This window comes from Mauremys mutica, chromosome 1, assembly GCF_020497125.1.
Source record: "Mauremys mutica isolate MM-2020 ecotype Southern chromosome 1, ASM2049712v1, whole genome shotgun sequence".
Taxonomy (NCBI): Eukaryota; Metazoa; Chordata; order Testudines; family Geoemydidae; genus Mauremys; species Mauremys mutica.
This window is the reverse complement of record NC_059072.1, coordinates 5315147-5332565: the sequence shown is the minus strand read 5'-3', so window position 1 is coordinate 5332565 and position 17419 is coordinate 5315147. Positions and strand designations below refer to the sequence as shown.

The 17419-nt window shown below is 54.1% G+C and overlaps 1 protein-coding gene across 1 annotated transcript in view; it reads right to left on the bottom strand.

The window, feature by feature from the left end:
* Positions 1-388: 388 nt before the first annotated feature.
* LOC123361885 overlaps positions 389-17419 on the bottom strand; it is a 35571-nt gene continuing 18540 nt past the window's right edge. The window contains exons 8-11 of the mRNA XM_045002078.1: positions 15567-15682; positions 5494-5583; positions 3873-3993; positions 389-1296 (exon numbers count right to left, since the gene is read on the bottom strand). Coding sequence (XP_044858013.1) covers positions 1045-1296; positions 3873-3993; positions 5494-5583; positions 15567-15682 — 579 coding nt within the window. The 3' untranslated portion in view covers positions 389-1044. The remainder of the gene's footprint in view (positions 1297-3872; positions 3994-5493; positions 5584-15566; positions 15683-17419) is intronic.

Below are 17419 nucleotides of genomic sequence, written 5' to 3'. Positions count from 1 at the left end.
CAGAAACTACAGGGCAGCTCACTGGCCGCAGAGGGCTGGGAAAAGGCTGACAGCTCCTCTCCTGAGCGCAACGCTCTCCCACTCCTGCAAACATAGCAAGGAAGTACTGGAGCTTCTCCCTGAGGAGCAGGGGGCCATCCCGGCCTCCAGCCAGCAGCTCTGGCCAGCAAGCCAGCCCTGGTTCACCACCGGCAAGAGCAGGTCTGACGAGATTTAGTGGCTCCCTGAATAATCCCGACTCCTAGAGCCTGGCTCCAACTGTCAGGGGGTGCCATGCAGGAGACAGTCCAGTCTCACCAGTGGTATCAGTGTCACTTCCCAGTGGGAGGCACAGGCTGCACAGCAGGGAGAGGAGGAATAAACACTCATTCGAGACACTGTGCCCAGGTTGTAGAATTTTATTTTACAGGGAGGTCGTACTGGGCACTAGCGAGTTATAGACAGGCCCCGCTGTGCTTTGCGTCCAGTGCCTTAGACAGAACTATCCGGCTACACTTGTTTTTCCTGCTTGGGTGGTCACCTGCCCTGCTCTGCACATGGTTCTGTCAGAGGAAGGGTCTCTCCCTCCTTCCCTCCCCTAGGAGGTCAATTCCAGAGCAACCATCACTGCCCACCTCACTCTGCCAGCAGGGTCCCTTTGCCACTGTCAATCCATGGAGCTTCCCACACGTTAGGATTTCAAATGGCTCGTTACAAACCCCTTTGGGAGGGGTTAGAGCAGGGGTCCCCAGAGTGCAACCACAGTTCTTTGCCTAATGTAGTCGGTACATGGTCATCCTCAGCTTGACTACACCCAGTGCAGACTGCACGGCCTGCCACGGGTCCAGCATGCAATGGTGGGCTTGCTTGGCACTCAGACGGAGTGTCTGGAGGCCACGTCCATATTGTCATGATGAAGAGGGCTGCATTCTGCTCCACTCTGCTGTGAGTTGGCTCAGGCTGCCGGCAAGCTGCCAGCGGGACAGTGCACCTGGGAAGACGTCCAGGAGCATCCAAAGAGTGAATCTTGTCTCATTGCCTGTCAAAGTGATTTTGGTCTCCTGCCTAAACCTTCTGAGCTAATGGGGTCTCTGACTGTATGTTGACTTCTACTAATCTGAAGGCTTGAAGCACCACAGCCAGCTGCAAACAAATGCCTTTCAGGATGTCAATGAGAGGGTAAGTCAGGTTCCGGACACTGCAAAGGACGTTCAACAGGAATAGCAGCAGGGGCTGCAGGAGGCTGTTAAACACAGCGACCAAGAAGGGCTTAAGAACGTGATCGCCTGCTGTTGTCAGCAGGCCCACCACCAAGACCTGGAGGGAGAAGATGGATTTTGGTTAGTTGCTTGGTTTTGCTGAATATATTCACCAACCAGCAGCATGTACTGTATCCGGCTGTGTGGAGTGGAACTGCTGAGTTTATGAAGAATCTGTGCAGGGCAGTCCACTAAAAAGGACCCTGTTAACAGACCAACCATTGGGGCTGACGGTACCAGATACAAGCTCAGGCTGGTGGGAGTTCTCCAGGCTGAGAAGGGGGAGAGCAGCCAGAAGAGGCCAAGAGATTGAGGGGGTAGAGAGAACAATAGAGAAATCTCCATTTCTCCCCACCACAGAAAACGGTAGCCTCTGCGTACTAGAAATCAGAAAAATCCAAAGTCAGAACAAAGCTGAAACTTCCCCAGGTATTATAGAGCATTGGTGACCGCTCTGGGGTTAGAGATGAAAACCAGCTGCCCATTACAAGTCTGGTTTTCAACCCCTCAATCCAAATTCCCCCCAAAAGAAGCTGATCCTCTTGAGACTTTACCTGACACATTTCATCCCAGGGTAGAATCTGACTGAAGTACTGCAAGGGAATCGGGACTTTTATTCTTTGTGCTGAAAACATTTTTCCATCCTTGACTCTGAGAAATTTCCAACCCTTTTCCTAAGCTAGCTTTGGCTCATCCAGCTCCAAAACGGCTGGGCCTCCACCCTCCAGAGCCGCTTTGCTCGCTGAGCAGAGGCACCTTTTGGTATCTGGGGAAGTGATGGATTCATAGAATCATAGAATATCAGGGTTGGAAGGGACCTCAGGAGGTATCTAGTCCAAAGCCCTGCTCAAAGCAGGACCAACCCCAACTAAATCATCCGATAGCAGGGTTTTGTTTGAGAATTTTTTAACATTTGTGTTTCGAATGTTTGTGAGATTCTTTCTAATCTGCAAACAGCAACAAAGAGTCCCGTGGCACCTTATAGACTAACAGATGTATTGGAGCATAAGCTTTCGTGGGTGAATACCCACTTCGTCAGATGCCCGTCTGACAAAGTGGGTATTCACCCACGAAAGCTTCTGTTCCAATACATCTGTTAGTCTATAAGGTGCCACGGGACAATTTGTTCCTGTTTACAGATCCAGACTAACACGGCTACCCCTCTGATACTTTCTAATCTGCAAGTCTCTGTCTAGGCAACCTGGCGGATCAAGATACTAGTCTTCCTTTAACTCCTTTTCTGGAAAGCAGGAAGAGCTTCCATGCAGGGCCTGTTTGCTTGTCTTAGACTGGACAGTTCTTTTATGAATCAATTTATTTGGCTCCCAAAACCAACTATACAGGTAAAATTAGCCAATGCTGGAGGTGCCTGAGCCCTCCAATTCCTAGAACGCACCCTTCTCTCAAAGGGATGAGGAGCTCCAGTAGCGTCTCAGACTCTGAGGACGTTCCTGAGGCTGTGCAGCAAAGGCCATTGGCCTCAAAAGCCAGGGGCTCTACAGGGGTTATCCTCTTTTCTATATAGAAAAGTAAGTTGTGCTCCCTGAAGGCCAACGCATCTCTGGACCCCATTTACCCCACCCCCGCCACTGGGAGTTGTTGACTTCACTGTTTAGGCTAGGGCTTGGTTACAAAGGAACCAGCACTTTTAGAAGGAGAAAGTGGGATACATACACCCCTCATGGAAGATCTACCGCAAGAAGGTCTGCTCAAGGAAAACCTCTCCCCACTGAGATGGTAGAGGCTCCACCAGCCACACGGCTTCACTCACACAGAATCCACCCTCTCCCGCATACCCAAACAGCACAGAAGAGCATGTTTTGATTAGAGTTTGGCAATTACTTAAAAAGAAGCCATGTTGATAAAGCAGAATCAGGACTTTCATTTTGGAGGAGTTTTCCATTTCTCCTCCTCATCCACCCACAAACCTAATGTCACCCCCTGTAGCATCAGTTCTAGTCTCCTAGGAAGGTTCTGGAGAACATCCTGTTTCCTTCAGAGGACTGAAGTTGTGCCCACCTCTACCAATACAGTCCCACATTATGTCTGGGTGGACTATGGTTTTAAATTGAGTTGGGATAGGCCAAAGGCATGTGACCAAAAAGGATGAGGTCATAAGAAAGAAGAGCTAGTGTGTTAAATCGGTGTTCTCTTATTTAAGGTTTGGGCTAAAGTAACAGAAATAAGACACAGTTAATTGGGTACCAGGTACAGTAATAATTGGATATATAAGAAATTCTTTCATCTGGCCTTAGCTAAGATCCGATAGTTGGCAATGACATCACTTGTTTGTTAAACTGTACAGAAAAGTAAACTCTTAAAGGGTTCATTGCAGATCCCTGCCTGCCCATGCTGGAGCTAACCCTCATGGGTTTATGCACCCCTGGGCTTAGCCCATTTGTAAGTATCTTGCTCAAATGCCGTTACCGTTTGGATGTAGTAAATTGCTTATTAGTTAGGCATGTTTAGAGACATTTCGGTCTCTAGATTTAACAAAGGAATGTGAGGTTAAATCAGTGTCTTGGTAATACCCTGCATTGATGATGAAGGAACACGACCATTACAATCTGATCCTCCTAGGAGCCTTTCTAGGAGCAAGGAGGCCACTGGAGCTCTGGGAAGGGCCCTACTCACCTGGAACACTGACTTGCCGAGAAAGCGGACCAGCTCAATAAGGAAAATGAAGACCACGTTCACCAAGATCCTCAGCAGGCCAAAGAATTCCCTCAGGTTTTGCTGAATCACCTTCTCAGAGCTGCCAAACGGAGAGGAAACAAAGATTCTTACACTGGCAGGAAAGACCAAGTGGCTCTTTGGGAATGAATCACGCTAGCTCTGCCCTGGGTGTTACGGCAACACAGAACTAGTGTAAGAGTAAAATGACCCCCAAGTCCCACCTAGCCACACTAGGGGCCAATGCGGAGCTTGAAGAACCCCCTCCCCCAGCCCACCTTGGCAGCCATAGCTGCCCAAGGGCCCAAAACAAGTCAACGGCAGAAGCGGGAACAGAACCCGGAGTCGTGATTCCCAGTCCCCTCCTCTAGCCACTAGTGAACCCGTAATCCAGCGTTGCTACCATCTGCTGGGAGCTCAATGGCCCACCGACGTGATACAGTGGTCTATGTCGGAGTCCCCATTACAAAAGACACCCAGGAAAAGCACTGGCCTCATGTGAGGTTGCCTCAGAGAGAAGCTGGTTACAGATGTGCTGTATAGGGCTAGATATCATTAGGGTTATTGCACCCAGAACCCTAGCAGGGATCTTTCACAGAATCATAGAAATGTCAGGCTGGAAGGGACCTTGAGAGGTCAAGTCCAGCCCCCCGCACTGAGGCAGGACCAGGGCTGGCTCCAGGCACTAGCAAAGGAAGCGGGTGCTTGGGGCGGCCAATGGAAAGGGGCGGCACGTCCAGGTCTTCGGCGGCAATTTGGCGGTGGGTCCCTCACTCCCTCTCGGAGCGAAGGACCCGTCGGCGAATTTCTGCTGAAGAATGAAGCGGTGCGGTAGAGCTGCCGCCGAAGTGCCGCCGATCGCGGCTTTCTCTCTCCCCCCACCCCCAGCTTCACCACTTGGGGCGGCAAAAAGGCTGGAGCCGGCCCTGGGCACAACCAAGTACACCTAGACCTTCCCCAACAGGTGTTTGTCCAACCTGTTCTTAAAAACCTCCAATGACGGGGGTTCCACAAATGCCCTAGGAACCCTATTCCAGAGCTTAACTCCCCTTAGCGAGAGAAAGATTTCCTAATATCGAACCTAAACCTCCCTTGCTGCAGATTCAACCCAGTACTGCTCGTCCTACCTTCTGGGGACTTGGAGAACAACTGATCAGATCCTGCCTCTGTCGTCCTGTCTCAGGACTAAACATGTCCAGGTTTTTAACCTTTCCTCCCAGGTCAGGTTTTCTAAACCTTTGCTCATATTTGTTGCTCTCCTCTGGACTCTCTCCAACTTGTCCACATCCTTCCTAAAGTGCAGCACCCAGCCCTGGGACCCACAATTCCAGCTGAGGCCTCGCCACTGCCGGGCAGAGCAGGACAGTGACTTCCCGTCTCTTTACCTTTCCAGGGCAGAGTTGAGGTCAGCGGGAAGGGGCTGGGGAAGGAGACACCCTTGCACTGCTACTGCCTTCACCATACCAAAGAAGTGCGATTTTCAGGGCTACTAGTCAACGGTCCTTTCATTTTAGAAGGGAAAATAAATAATTTGAGACAGCTGCAGGCAGGGACTTCCCACAGGACAGCGAGTGCCGGTTACCTTTCTGCCAGCTTCATCATGTAGGCTCGCTCATGATCTTTCTTAGGTTGGTAATAATGTCTGTTTCCATAGTCAAAGCAGTACATGCGGCTGAAAGAGCCAAAAGCGACACAGTGAACACCCACAGCGTGCGGCTGGCTGCCTTTCACAGTAACAGCTGGAGGACTTCTGCCACTGAGAGAGCTGTCACACGGGCATCCCAGAGGCTCCAGATCCACCGTTATCAACAAACCACTCTGGATGGACTGCGGGGAAGCTATATGCAGCGGGCACCACGAAGATGTCCACAGGCAATGCTATTGATGGAGGGGAGTGTGCCCTCTAATGGCAAAACAGAGAAGTGCTCTAGCAAGGCCGGGGGGTGGGGGGGAGTTCCACGGTACTGTCCCTCAGTGACTCAACAAATGTATTCAGTTTGTGAGTAAAGATGTTTCCCACCCCCGCATCCTCCCCGCAACTACCAGCTGTGCAAAGTTCCCTGAAATCAGAGTCAAGCTGGGCTCTTTCCATCCCAAGTGCCCCCCCACCAACAGTTCTACGGGCCGAATTATGTTCTCATTGACATCTGTGCCACTCCATTAGCTGCTTGCACAGGTGTAACTGTCTGGAACTTGGCAAACAATTCTGCTGCTGACACCTGAGAAGGAAAAGACTCCAGCTTGCTCTTCCCTAGCACATTGGTAAAAAATAAAAAGCACCACAAAAATGTGCAAACAGATCTCTGAATACACAAAAGGAGCAGCCCTGTTGTGTAGTATGTTACCACTTTTACAGTCGCTTTTCTGAGGAGAACGACACTTTGAATCACCTTTGTCTGCACTGGTGAAGGTTCAGTTTGGCAATACTGGCCTTGATTAAAAAATACAAACTGAAGCAATGATTGCCAATCGGATGAGCCATGGAAGGCCCTGGAGCTCAAAGCTTTGCCCAACCCCATTTTCAGACATTGCTGTGGTCACCTCTCCGGGGTGGATCATGGTAGCTGGTTAACAGAACACAGCAAGAGTTCAGAGCAGGAAATGGGGCGGGGGGAACTTTCCAGTTGAAAGTGCCGGTGAAGTTTGAGGGCTGGTCTACACTACAGTTACGTGCGCTTAACCACACTGCTGAGGGCTGTGAAAAACATCACGTCCCCTGCGATGCAATTAAACCGACCTGTGCCCCCCTGTAGACACTGCTAGGGTGGCAGAAGAACCATCGACATCGCTACTGCCTCTTGGAGAGGTGGATCTACTACAGGGACGGAACAACCCCCTCCAGTCGCTGCAGTCAGTGTAGTAAATGCCTATGCTGTACCGCTGTCGCATTTCTAGTGTAGACATACTTAGGGCTTGGCTACACTTGCAAGTTAGAGCGCATTAAATCAACCCCGGGCGCTATAACTCCTGCGGTGTCCACACTGGCACGGCACTTAGAGCGCCTGGACTCTGCAGCTGGAGCGCTCCTGGTAATCCACCTCCATGAGAAGCAGAACTCTTGCCGCACCCCGGCTGAAACGCCCGAGTGTCAGTGTGGACAATGTGTTGCATTAGTGCGCTGTGACTGGCCTCCAGAAACGTCCCATAATCCCCTGAAGTCAAGTGGACACTCTGGTCATTGTTTTGAACTCGGCTGCAGGCATGCGGATATCCCCTTTCAAAGCTCTGTTTCTGATAGCCGGCTGCTTATCGGCTCTGGGACAAAGCAAACCACTACTGTAGAATGCTGCTGCTGCAGAGAGAGAGAGAGAGAGTGTGTGTGTGTGTGTGGGGGGGCTGATGTCAGGGTTTCCCTCTTCCCCCCCCGCTGTCTGAATTTACAAGACAGCATGCTGACACACTCTCTACCCCCCAAAACACACCGTCTCTCCCCCCACATACACACAACACACTCCCTGTCACATTCCTCCCGCCCATTTGAAAAGCACGCTGCAGCCACTTGCACACTGGGATAGCTACCACAATGCACTGCTCTCTGGGGTGTTGCAAGAGCTGCTAATGTGGCCATGCCACCGCGCTTGCAGTGATAGTGTGAACACACGGCAGCGCTTTCCCTGCTGCTGTCTCTGAGGGCTGGTTTAACTCCCGGCGCTCTACATCTGCAAGTGTAGCCACCGCCTTAGGTAGAAAAAATATGATAACCCACGCTGGGGTTTGGCCGGAAAAGACAGTTACTCACCGTAGTAACTGTTGTTCTTCGAGATGTGTTGCTCCAATCCATTCCATTTAGGTGTGCGCGCCGCGCGTGCACGGCTCTTCGGAACATTTTTACCCTAGCAACTCCGGCGGGCCGGCTGGGCGCCCCCTGGAGTGGCGCCGCTATGGCGCTGGATATATACCCCAGCCGGCCCGTCCGCTCCTCAGTTCCTTCTTGCCGGCTACTCCGACAGTGGGGAAGGAGGGCGGGTCTGGAATGGATAGGAGCAACACATCTCGAAGAACAACAGTTACTACGGTGAGTAACCGTCTTTTCTTCTTCGAGTGATTGCTCCTATGCATTCCAGTTAGGTGATTCCCAAGCCTTACCTAGGCGGTGGGGTCGGAGTGAGACGTGGCCGAGTGCAGGACCGCTGAGCCGAAGGCTGCATCGTCTCGAGACTGCTGCACCAACGCGTATTGGGAAGCGAAGGTGTGTACCGAAGACCAGGTGGCCGCTCTACAGATGTCCTGGATGGGGACATGGGCCAGGAAGGCGGCCGACGAGGCGTGCGCCCTCGTCGAGTGTGCGGTGAGTGCGGTGAGTCGGCATGGGGGGACGCGAGCAAGCTCGTAGCACGTTCGTATACATGACGTCACCCAGGATGAAATCCGCTGGGAGGAGACCGGCTCACCCTTCATGCGGTCGGCGACTGCCACAAACAGCTGGGTCGAACGCCGGAAGGGCTTCGTCCGGTCGATGTAAAAAGCGAGGGCCCTGCAGACGTCCAGGGTGTGGAGCTGCTGCTCACGAGGTGAGGCGTGCGGCTTCGGGAAGAAGACCGGGAGGAAGATCTCTTGGTTGAGGTGGAAGGCCGACACCACCTTGGGGAGGAAGGCCGGGTGCGGTCGAAGCTGCACCTTGTCCCCATGGAAGACGGTATACGGGGGACCGGCCGTCAGGGCACGGAGTTCCGAGACTCGTCTGGCCGATGTGATTGCCACGAGGAAGGCCGTCTTCCAGGTGAGATGAAGCAGAGAGCACGTGGCCAGGGGCTCGAAGGGTGGTCTCATCATCTGAGCCAGAACCAGGTTTAAATCCCAAGTTGGAGTAGGACGACGTACCGGCGGGTACAGACGGTCTAGACCTTTAAGGAAGCGGGCAACCATCGGGTTAGAGAAGACGGACCGGCCTCCTATGACCGGCCGAAAGGCCGCCAGAGCCGCCAGGTGCACCTTCAGGGAAGAGATCGCGAGACCTTGACCTTTCAGGTACCAGAGGTAGTCGAGGATGGTCGGGATGGGAACCAAGAATGGGTTAAGACCTCGTTGGTCGCACCAGATCACGAAGCGTTTCCACTTCGCGAGGTAGGTAGACCGCGTCGAAGGCTTTCTACTTTCGAGCAGAACTTGTTGCACCGCCAACGAACAACCCCTTTCTGCGTTGGTCAACCACTCAGGAACCAAGCTGTAAGATGCAGCGACTGCAGGTTCGGGTGACAAAGCCTGCCGAGGTCCTGAGTGATGAGGTCCGGCCATAACGGAAGGTGAATGGGATCCCGAACTGACAACTCGAGCAGCAAGGTGTACCAGTGCTGTCTCGGCCAGGCCGGAGCGACGAGTATTACGCGGGCCCTGTCCCTCCGAAGCTTGAGTAACACCCGGTGTACGAGCGGAAACGGGGGGAACGCGTAGAGGAGGGGATCCGTCCATGGCAGGAGGAACGCATCTGAGAGGGAGCCCGGAGCTTGACCCTGGTACGAGCAGAACCTGTGGCACTTCCTGTTGGCCCTGGAGGCAAACAGGTCTATCTGGGGAAACCCCCACCTCTGGAAGATTGTGTAAGGCACATCTGGGCGAAGGGACCACTCGTGGGAGGCGAACGACCTGCTCAGATGGTTCGGCCAGCGTGTTCTGCACCCCCGGCAGAAAAAACCTTCTAGGCGAATCGAGTGGGTCACGCAAAGATCCCATAGGAGCATCGCTTCCTTGCAAAGCGGGGAGGATCGGGCTCCGCCCTGCTTGTTCACATAGAACATTGCTGTGGTGTTGTCTGTGTACACCGCTACACAGCGGTCCTGTAGGTGGGCCCGAAAGGTGAGGCACGCCAAGCGGATCGCTCTCAGCTCCCGGACGTTGATGTGGAGGGAGAGCTCCCGAGCTGACCAGAGACCCTGGGTATGCAGGTCTCCTATGTGAGCACCCCATCCCAGCGCCGAGGCGTCTGTGGTCAGGGTGACAGACGGGTGAGGAGGGCGGAACGGGACCCCTGCGCAGACAATCCCCGGATCCAGCCACCAGTGTGAGCGTCTGGAGAGTGGGCTTTGTAACTGTCACCACCATGTCTATGGGGTCGCGATGGGGGCGGTACACCGATGCCAGCCACCTTTGGAACGGGCGAAGCCGCAGCCTTGCGTGCGCGGTCACAAACGTGCACGCTGCCATGTGACCCAGTAGGCGCAGGCAGGATCGCACCGTCGTTGTAGGGAAGGCCTGCAGTGCCCGTATGAGCGAGACCATCGTCTCGTGCCGAGGACGAGGGAGGCAGGCTCTGGCTAAATTGGAGTCGAGGACCGCTCCTATGAACTCCACCCTTTGTGCTGGAATTAAGCTGGACTTCTCGGCATTGATAAGCAGGCCTAGTGAACGGAACAGATACAGTATTTCGGTCACCTGAGCCGCTACCAGTTCTTGGGACCGACCGCGAATCAGCCAGTCGTCGAGATACGGGTACACATGTATTCGACGACGGCGGAGGGCTGCGGCCACGACCGCCATACACTTGGTGAACACTCTCGGTGCGGTGGAGAGGCCGAAGGGTAGTACCGCAAACTGGTAGTGAGCGTCGTTGACCACGAAGCGCAGGTAGCGTCTGTGGGGGGGGGGAGGTAAATTGCCACATGAAAGTATGCATCCTTCATGTCGAGGGCGGCAAACCAGTCTCCCGGATCCAAGGAAGGAATAATGGTCCCCAAGGTCACCATACGAAACCTGAGCTTGCACAGGTGTCTGTTGAGCTCCCGGAGGTCTAAGATGGGACGAAGGCCTCCTTTCGCCTTGGGGATGAGAAAGTATCTGGAATAGAATCCCCTGCCCCGCCTGCTGCGAGGCACCTCCTCTATAGCACCCACGCTCAACAGAGTCTCGACCTCCTGTAAGAGGACTTGCTCGTGAGAGGGGTCCCTGAAGAGGGACGGGGAAGGTGGGTGGGAGGGAGGGGGCAAAATAAACTGCAGGCGGTAGCCGTGCTGGACGGTGTTGAGGACCCAGCTGTCCGATGTTATAGAGCACCACGCCTGGAGGAAGTGGGAAAGGCGATTTGAAAATAATAGGGATGGATCCTGGGGGGAGAGTGGTGGGCCGTCCTCGGGCGTCCCATCAAAAGGCCTGTTTCGGGCCTTGAGGGGCCTTGGAGGGGCCCTGGGTCTGGTTACGCCTACCCCCCGACGGCCTGCGGCGGTAGGGGGCCGTCCGGCGATTGTTAAATGGCCTAGACCTGGCCTGGGTGAAGGGCCGGTAGGGCTGCTGCCGGAACGGCCGTCTCTGGGTGGCCGGCGTGTGCATGCCCAAAGTTCGAATAGCAATCCTCCCATCCTTCAGGGTCTGAATTCTTGAGTCCGTCTTCTCTGAGAAGAGACCCTGTGCATCGAAGGGGAGGTCCTGGAGGGTGTATTGCACCTCCGGCGGCAAGGTGGAGGATTGCAGCCACGCAATGCGCCGCATGGTTATGCCGGAAGCCATAGTTCTGGCTCCTGAGTCCGCGGAGTCCAAGGCTGCTCGAATTAAGGTCCGGGAGGCCGTCCTGCCCTCGTCCAGGAGTGCCGAGAATTCCCGGCGGGAGTCTTGCGGGGTCAACTCCGAAAATTTACCCAGGCACCCCAAGATGTTAAAAGTGTACCGGGAAAGGAGCGCCATTTGGTTCGCTATGTGGAGCTGAAGGCCACCCGCTGAATAGATCTTTCGCCCCAACAGGTCTATGCGCCGCGACTCCTTAGATTTTGGCGCAGCGGCCGGCTGCCCGTGCCTCTCCCGGTCGTTCACTGACTGGACCACCAGAGAGTCCGGGGTTGGGTGCACGTACAAGTACTCGTACCCTTTGGGCGGGACGGAATATTTCCTCTCCACCCCTCGCGCCGTGGGGGGGACTGAGGAAGGCGACTGCCAGATTGTAGCATTATTCCGCTGTATAGTGCGGATAAAGGGCAGTGCCACTCTCACGGGGACCTCTGCTCCCACGACATCAGTTACTGGGTCATCGTCCTCTGGGACCTCCTCAATGGGCAGGTTAATAGCCTTTGCCACACGGCGGAGAAGGTCCTGGTGTGCCTTTAGGTCAATAGGCGGGGGTTCGGATGGTGATGCCCCCGCCACCGCCTCGTCGGGTGAGGAGGACGAGGAGCGGCCTGGCAGCACCTCGTCAGATGTTTGCTCTGCCCTTGGGCGATCAGCCGCCACGGCCTCCTGCCCCAATGCCGGGCCTTGAGGCGAGTTGGTCTTTCCCGTTGGAGACGGGGGGGGGCCTGCTGACTGTGGCCTCCGGCACCGAACGCTCCGTACCCGCCTGCCTCGTCGGAAGGGGAGGCCCTCGTTCGTGTTGGGCCCAGGGAACCCAATATCCCCACTGTTGGGGTCCATGGTCCCGACCTTGAGACTCTGCCCTGAAGTCCACTGCACTGCCCTCAGGGGAAGCGATGGAGGGCTCACGAGAGGGCCAGGGAGGAGCTGAGGCGATCCCCGAGCGTGCGACCGATACCGGCGTCAAGTGTCTAGCCGGTGTCGAAGGTCGGTGTCGGTCATCGCGTGACCTAATCGGGGAGCGGGACCTGCATGTGGCGTGGTACTGGGAGCTCGACCGCCGGTGCCGGGAGCTCGACCGACGGCGTCGGGAGGTCGACCGCCGGTGCCGGCAGGTCGACCGACGGTGCCTGGAGCTCGACCTCGACCTCGAGCGGCGGCGGCGGGAGTGGCTCTGGGAGTCTCGGTGCCGAAAGTGGTCTTTGGAACCGGACCTCTTGCGGTGCTGGTGACTCGGTGACCGGGAGCGGGACCGTTGCCGGGAGTACGACCGGTACCGCGATTGAGAGCGGTGCCGGGACTGCGACCGGTGCCGAGACGGGGAACGGCGTCGCGCGAGGTCGATCGTCTTCCGGATCGGGATCGGCGCGGCGGCGACCGTCTCCGAGAGTGGGACCGGGATCGAGACCGAATCCTGGAGCGCCGACCGTCTCGCTCGTCAGGGGAAGGAGGCCGCATCATCAGCGGTTTGCCCACTGACTTAAGGGCCCGCACCGGCGGTGCCGGGGGCCGGAGGCTTTGAGCTTCCGCGAGCTCGATTAGCTCCCTCACCATCGCAAACGCCTCAGGCGTGGACGGGATCCACAGCTCATCCTCGGTGGGTACCGGGGAGCTGGGTGGTGCAGGACTCGACGGCCCTTGCGGCGCCGGAGTCGACGGCACCGTGCACTGCCCGTGCACTGCCTCAGCCTGAACCGTTTTTGTCGGAGGCGGCTGGGCTAACGGTCTCTGCGGACGCTTTGCAGAGGCCGTCTTCGGCGCCTTATGCTTCCTTCCTGGGGAGAGGGAGCGGTGCCGGGACGTCGGTGCCGGGTGTCGAGGGGCTTCGGCACCGGAGCGGCTCGGTGCTGCCGGTGCGCTGCTCGCCGAGGAAGGCTTCGGCGCCGGTGGAGTTGGCGCCGGAGGCTGGAGCGAAGCCTCCATCAGCAGTTGCTTGAGGCGAGAGTCCCGCTCCTTCCTCGTTCGGGGTTTGAAGGCCACGCAGATCGGGCACTTGTCAGTCCTGTGTGACTCCCCGAGGCAGCGAAGGCAGGAGTCGTGTGGATCACTCACCGGCATGTGCCGCTGGCAAGCCGCGCAGGGCTTGAATCCCGGTGCCCCGGGCATAAGCCCGCACCGGGAGTGGAAGAAGAGGGCTAACCCCTCTAATTCCCTACTTACACTATTAACTACTAAACTTGACTAACTATACAACTATACTAACTAAGTAATGAACTATATATAAAAGAAGAGATGGAGAAACGCTAGGGCTGTGGAGGTAAGGGAGCACTCCACTGTTCCAACTGGCCGTCACGGGCGGTAAGAAGGAACTGAGGAGCGGACGGGCCAGCTGGGGTATATATCCAGCGCCATAGCGGCACCACTCCAGGGGGCGCCCAGCCAGCCCGCCGGAGTTGCTAGGGTAAAAATGTTCCGGAGAGCCGTGCACGCGCAGCGCACACACCTAAATGGAATGCATAGGAGCAATCACTCGAAGAAGAACAGCAAGATTAATACCCCTGTTACTGCAGGAAGTGCTCTACAGCTTTAGAAACCAGATGGGACAGGAACAGCCTGGGAATCTGTCTGTGTGCACTTATGAATTCCAGTTGGATTTTACATTTATACCCCTATGGGAGTTGTTTGCTGCATTATACCTCTTGTGTTAAAAGAAGGGGGACTGGGCCTCTGCCCTGAATGGGACAAACTTCACAGACCATCAACAGCTGAATAACCTTGCCCTAGCCGGACAATGGAGACTCCTTGGAAGGAGTATTGACTTGCTAATGACTTATCAGATCCACCCCCCCTAAAACAAAGGGGTGTATGGAGGTGAACCTATCACAGCTGGGGTCCAAGGTCTCACACTGGGGCTCATGACCAAACTCCTGCTTATAAGCCAGAGTGCTTCTGTGAGTGCTTGAGCAGAGAGAGCCCAGAAGCAGAAGGCTAGGCAGCAAGAGAGAGGGTGCAGAAGAATCTGGGATTCCCTGGAAGAGACTGACTAAAACCCAAAGAACCCTCTGGAAGGGTGAGGAAACTGAGGCAGGTCCTTGCATGCCGGTGTTTGTTGTTTCTTATAGATCTGTGTATCTCTTGTGCTCTCTCTAATAAAATGAATGTGTGTGTGTGTGTGTTTAGCAACTCCGTTGCAGAGTCTGCGTGTTACTTGCTTAGGGCGCGCCTACACTAAAAAATTAAGTCCACTTAAGTTCGGTCGACCTACCGCAGTAATTAAATCAGCGCACACTGCGCTCCTTCTGTTGGCGATGTGCGTCCTCACCCACCAGGAGCGCTTGCACCAACTGAAGTGGCACATTGTGGGGCACTGACAGGCAATGTAACCAACACAATGGCCACATGGACACTGCATTGACCTAACTACACTGACCCAAGTGCTACGTCTCTCACAGAGGCTGAGTTATTAGGTTGGTCTAGTGGGCCACTTACATCAGCGTGAGCAACGTCATAGTGTAGACGCTTACTGAGTTCAGCTGATGTAAGCTGCCTTTCTCTGTATTGCAGACCAGGCCTCAGACTGTCACACAGTTCCTCGAAAGGGAAACCACAAACCAGAGGGTCCAAAGCTTTTGTGGAACTCTGGGAGCCAGTACTTGCTACTGGGGAGTTTGGGGAGAGCAGTGCTAGTTTCAAGGCAAGGAGTCCCACTCAGACCTGGGGGCTGCCCCTGTAGTGCCTGACGAGAGGCTCAAAGTCAGAGAGACGGTACCTAAACTCCATCAAGCCCTTGCAAGCCAAAAGCCTGTAGGACCCTGCTCAGGACCCTGCTGAGTGTCCCGGATTGGGAGCTCATCTAGGAGTGTGACACCACATATGGTCAGGACGTAAGTTATGCATCATCTGAAAGATGGTGCCTCCAGCAACACTGCACTCCCCTCTCCCTAAGAGGGAATGGGGCTTGGTTTCACTACCCGCTCTGACTCACTGACCCACTCTACCTTAATTAGTTTGGGGGATATAAGAAAATTGCATACCAAGGGATGTTGCTGCAGTCACCAAAATTCATCCCAGCCTAGAACTTCCTACTAGATGCCCAACTCCTAGTATTTAGGAATCAAAACTGCCCTGAGAACAGGGGAATGGGAGAACGAGTCCACAGGAAAGGGAAACAATGGAATAGAGGCCTTTTCTAGGAGCAAGAAGAGAAACAAGCATTTCACTTACTGGTCATCTTTATAACTAACATCTGTTACAGTCCTCACTTTAACTCCTTCCTCCACGGGACAATCAAGCTTTTTATACACTGGCTCCGTAGTGAACCCATAGTTAATCCAACCAAGCTGTCAAAGAGAAGATACAAGAGTATACATATCAAACTGTTTCACTCTATCCAAAACTCAAGGACTGTTTCTAACACAATTTCTGGAAGAGAAAAGTTCTTTGCATTCCTGCGCTTTTGGATGGCTTTTTTCGCCCCTCCTGATAAGCTCTTAGTTTGTCCTTGTTGAAGAACACACTCGTGGTTCTTTGTAGAATTAGACAAAACAGACCTGAAGTCTCCCCTATAAAGGGCAGTGTAGATGCAAGAGCTTGACTTCAGGAGATGGTGGAAAAAGAGTAACACAGATTTCATCAAGCACAAAATCCTCCCCAATAACTATCATTCTGGGGAAGCAACCCCTCCTTGAATGTACTGATGGCAAATGACCACCGGAACGAGCTACCAAGGGAAATGGTGGATTCTCCATCTCGTGAGGTCTTCACACCAAGACTGGATGCCTTTGTAGAAGATAAGCTTTAACTATACAAGTCACTGGGCTCAATACAAGGGAAACTGGGGGTAACTGAATGGCCAACAGGTCAGAGTCGATGACCATGGCCTTAAACTAAAACCCTTGGCCACTCTGAGCAACATTAGAAGCTCTCCTTGCTCAGGGGTTGGTCTATTATTACCATTCCTAACCACGAATACCATGCTTTCTGTCTAGTATCAGTCATTCATTCAGTTCTTGATTGCTCTGCTGTGACGGTCAATGATGGGGGTTTACATGGGGGCACCCACCTGCCCACTAGGAACAGGACTGAGATCACTAGCTCACTTCAGACCCAAGTGACAGCTGTGAGGATGGCAACTTCCAGGCTGGGTTGGCTGGGAACCAATCACAACAAGCGAAAGGCTTTGTACCCCAGTCCTCTACAGTGAAGGGTTGTAAGAACCAACCCTCAGCAGCAACACCACCACAGGCCTCAAGGAAGGGCTGGTACCTCACAACCTCTAACTCTGTCAGAGAAAAGAGATGACTAAGGGGGGCGGATAGGAGAGAGATCTGTCAGATGACGAATGGTGTGGAGAAAGTGAACCAGGAAGTGTTATTTACTCCTTCACGTAACGCACGAACCAGGGGTCACCCAATGAAAGTAAAAGGCAGCAGGTTTAAACAAACTTAAGGAAGTATTTCTTCACACAACACACAGTCAACCTGTGGAACTCATTGCCAGAGGATGCTGTGAAGGCCAAAAATATAACTGGGTTCAAACAGAATTAAGTAAGTTCCCAGAGAATAGGTCCAATAGCTATTAGCCAAGACAGTCAGGGATGCAACCCCATGCTCTGGGAGTCCCTTAATCTCGGACCACCAGATGCTGGGACTGGACTGGATAAATTCCCTGTTCTGTTCATTCCCTCTGAAGCATCTGGCCCTGGCCACTGTCAGAAGACAAGTTACGGGGCTCGATGGACCATTGGTATGACCCAGTGTGGCCATTCTTATGTTATTTAAGAACTGAGGCCCTATATAGGATGGCATGATGACAGCTTCACCTTTAGCATAAGAAGGTCCAAAGCTCTTGGACTTCATATAGTTGTACCCTCTTATACCAGTAGAGAATGCGGTGCCCAAGTGAGAGTGAAAGAAAAAATGCATGTGCATCAACGCTAGATTTTACCGTCCACGAACAGACCTGGGTAACGTAGCTACCTACTGTAGGGTTAGCCAGAGTGCCCATCACCATAGCAACCGAGCACTGACCAGCTCTACTGGAGTTGACTTGTACACAAATGAGCTCCAACCCAGGAC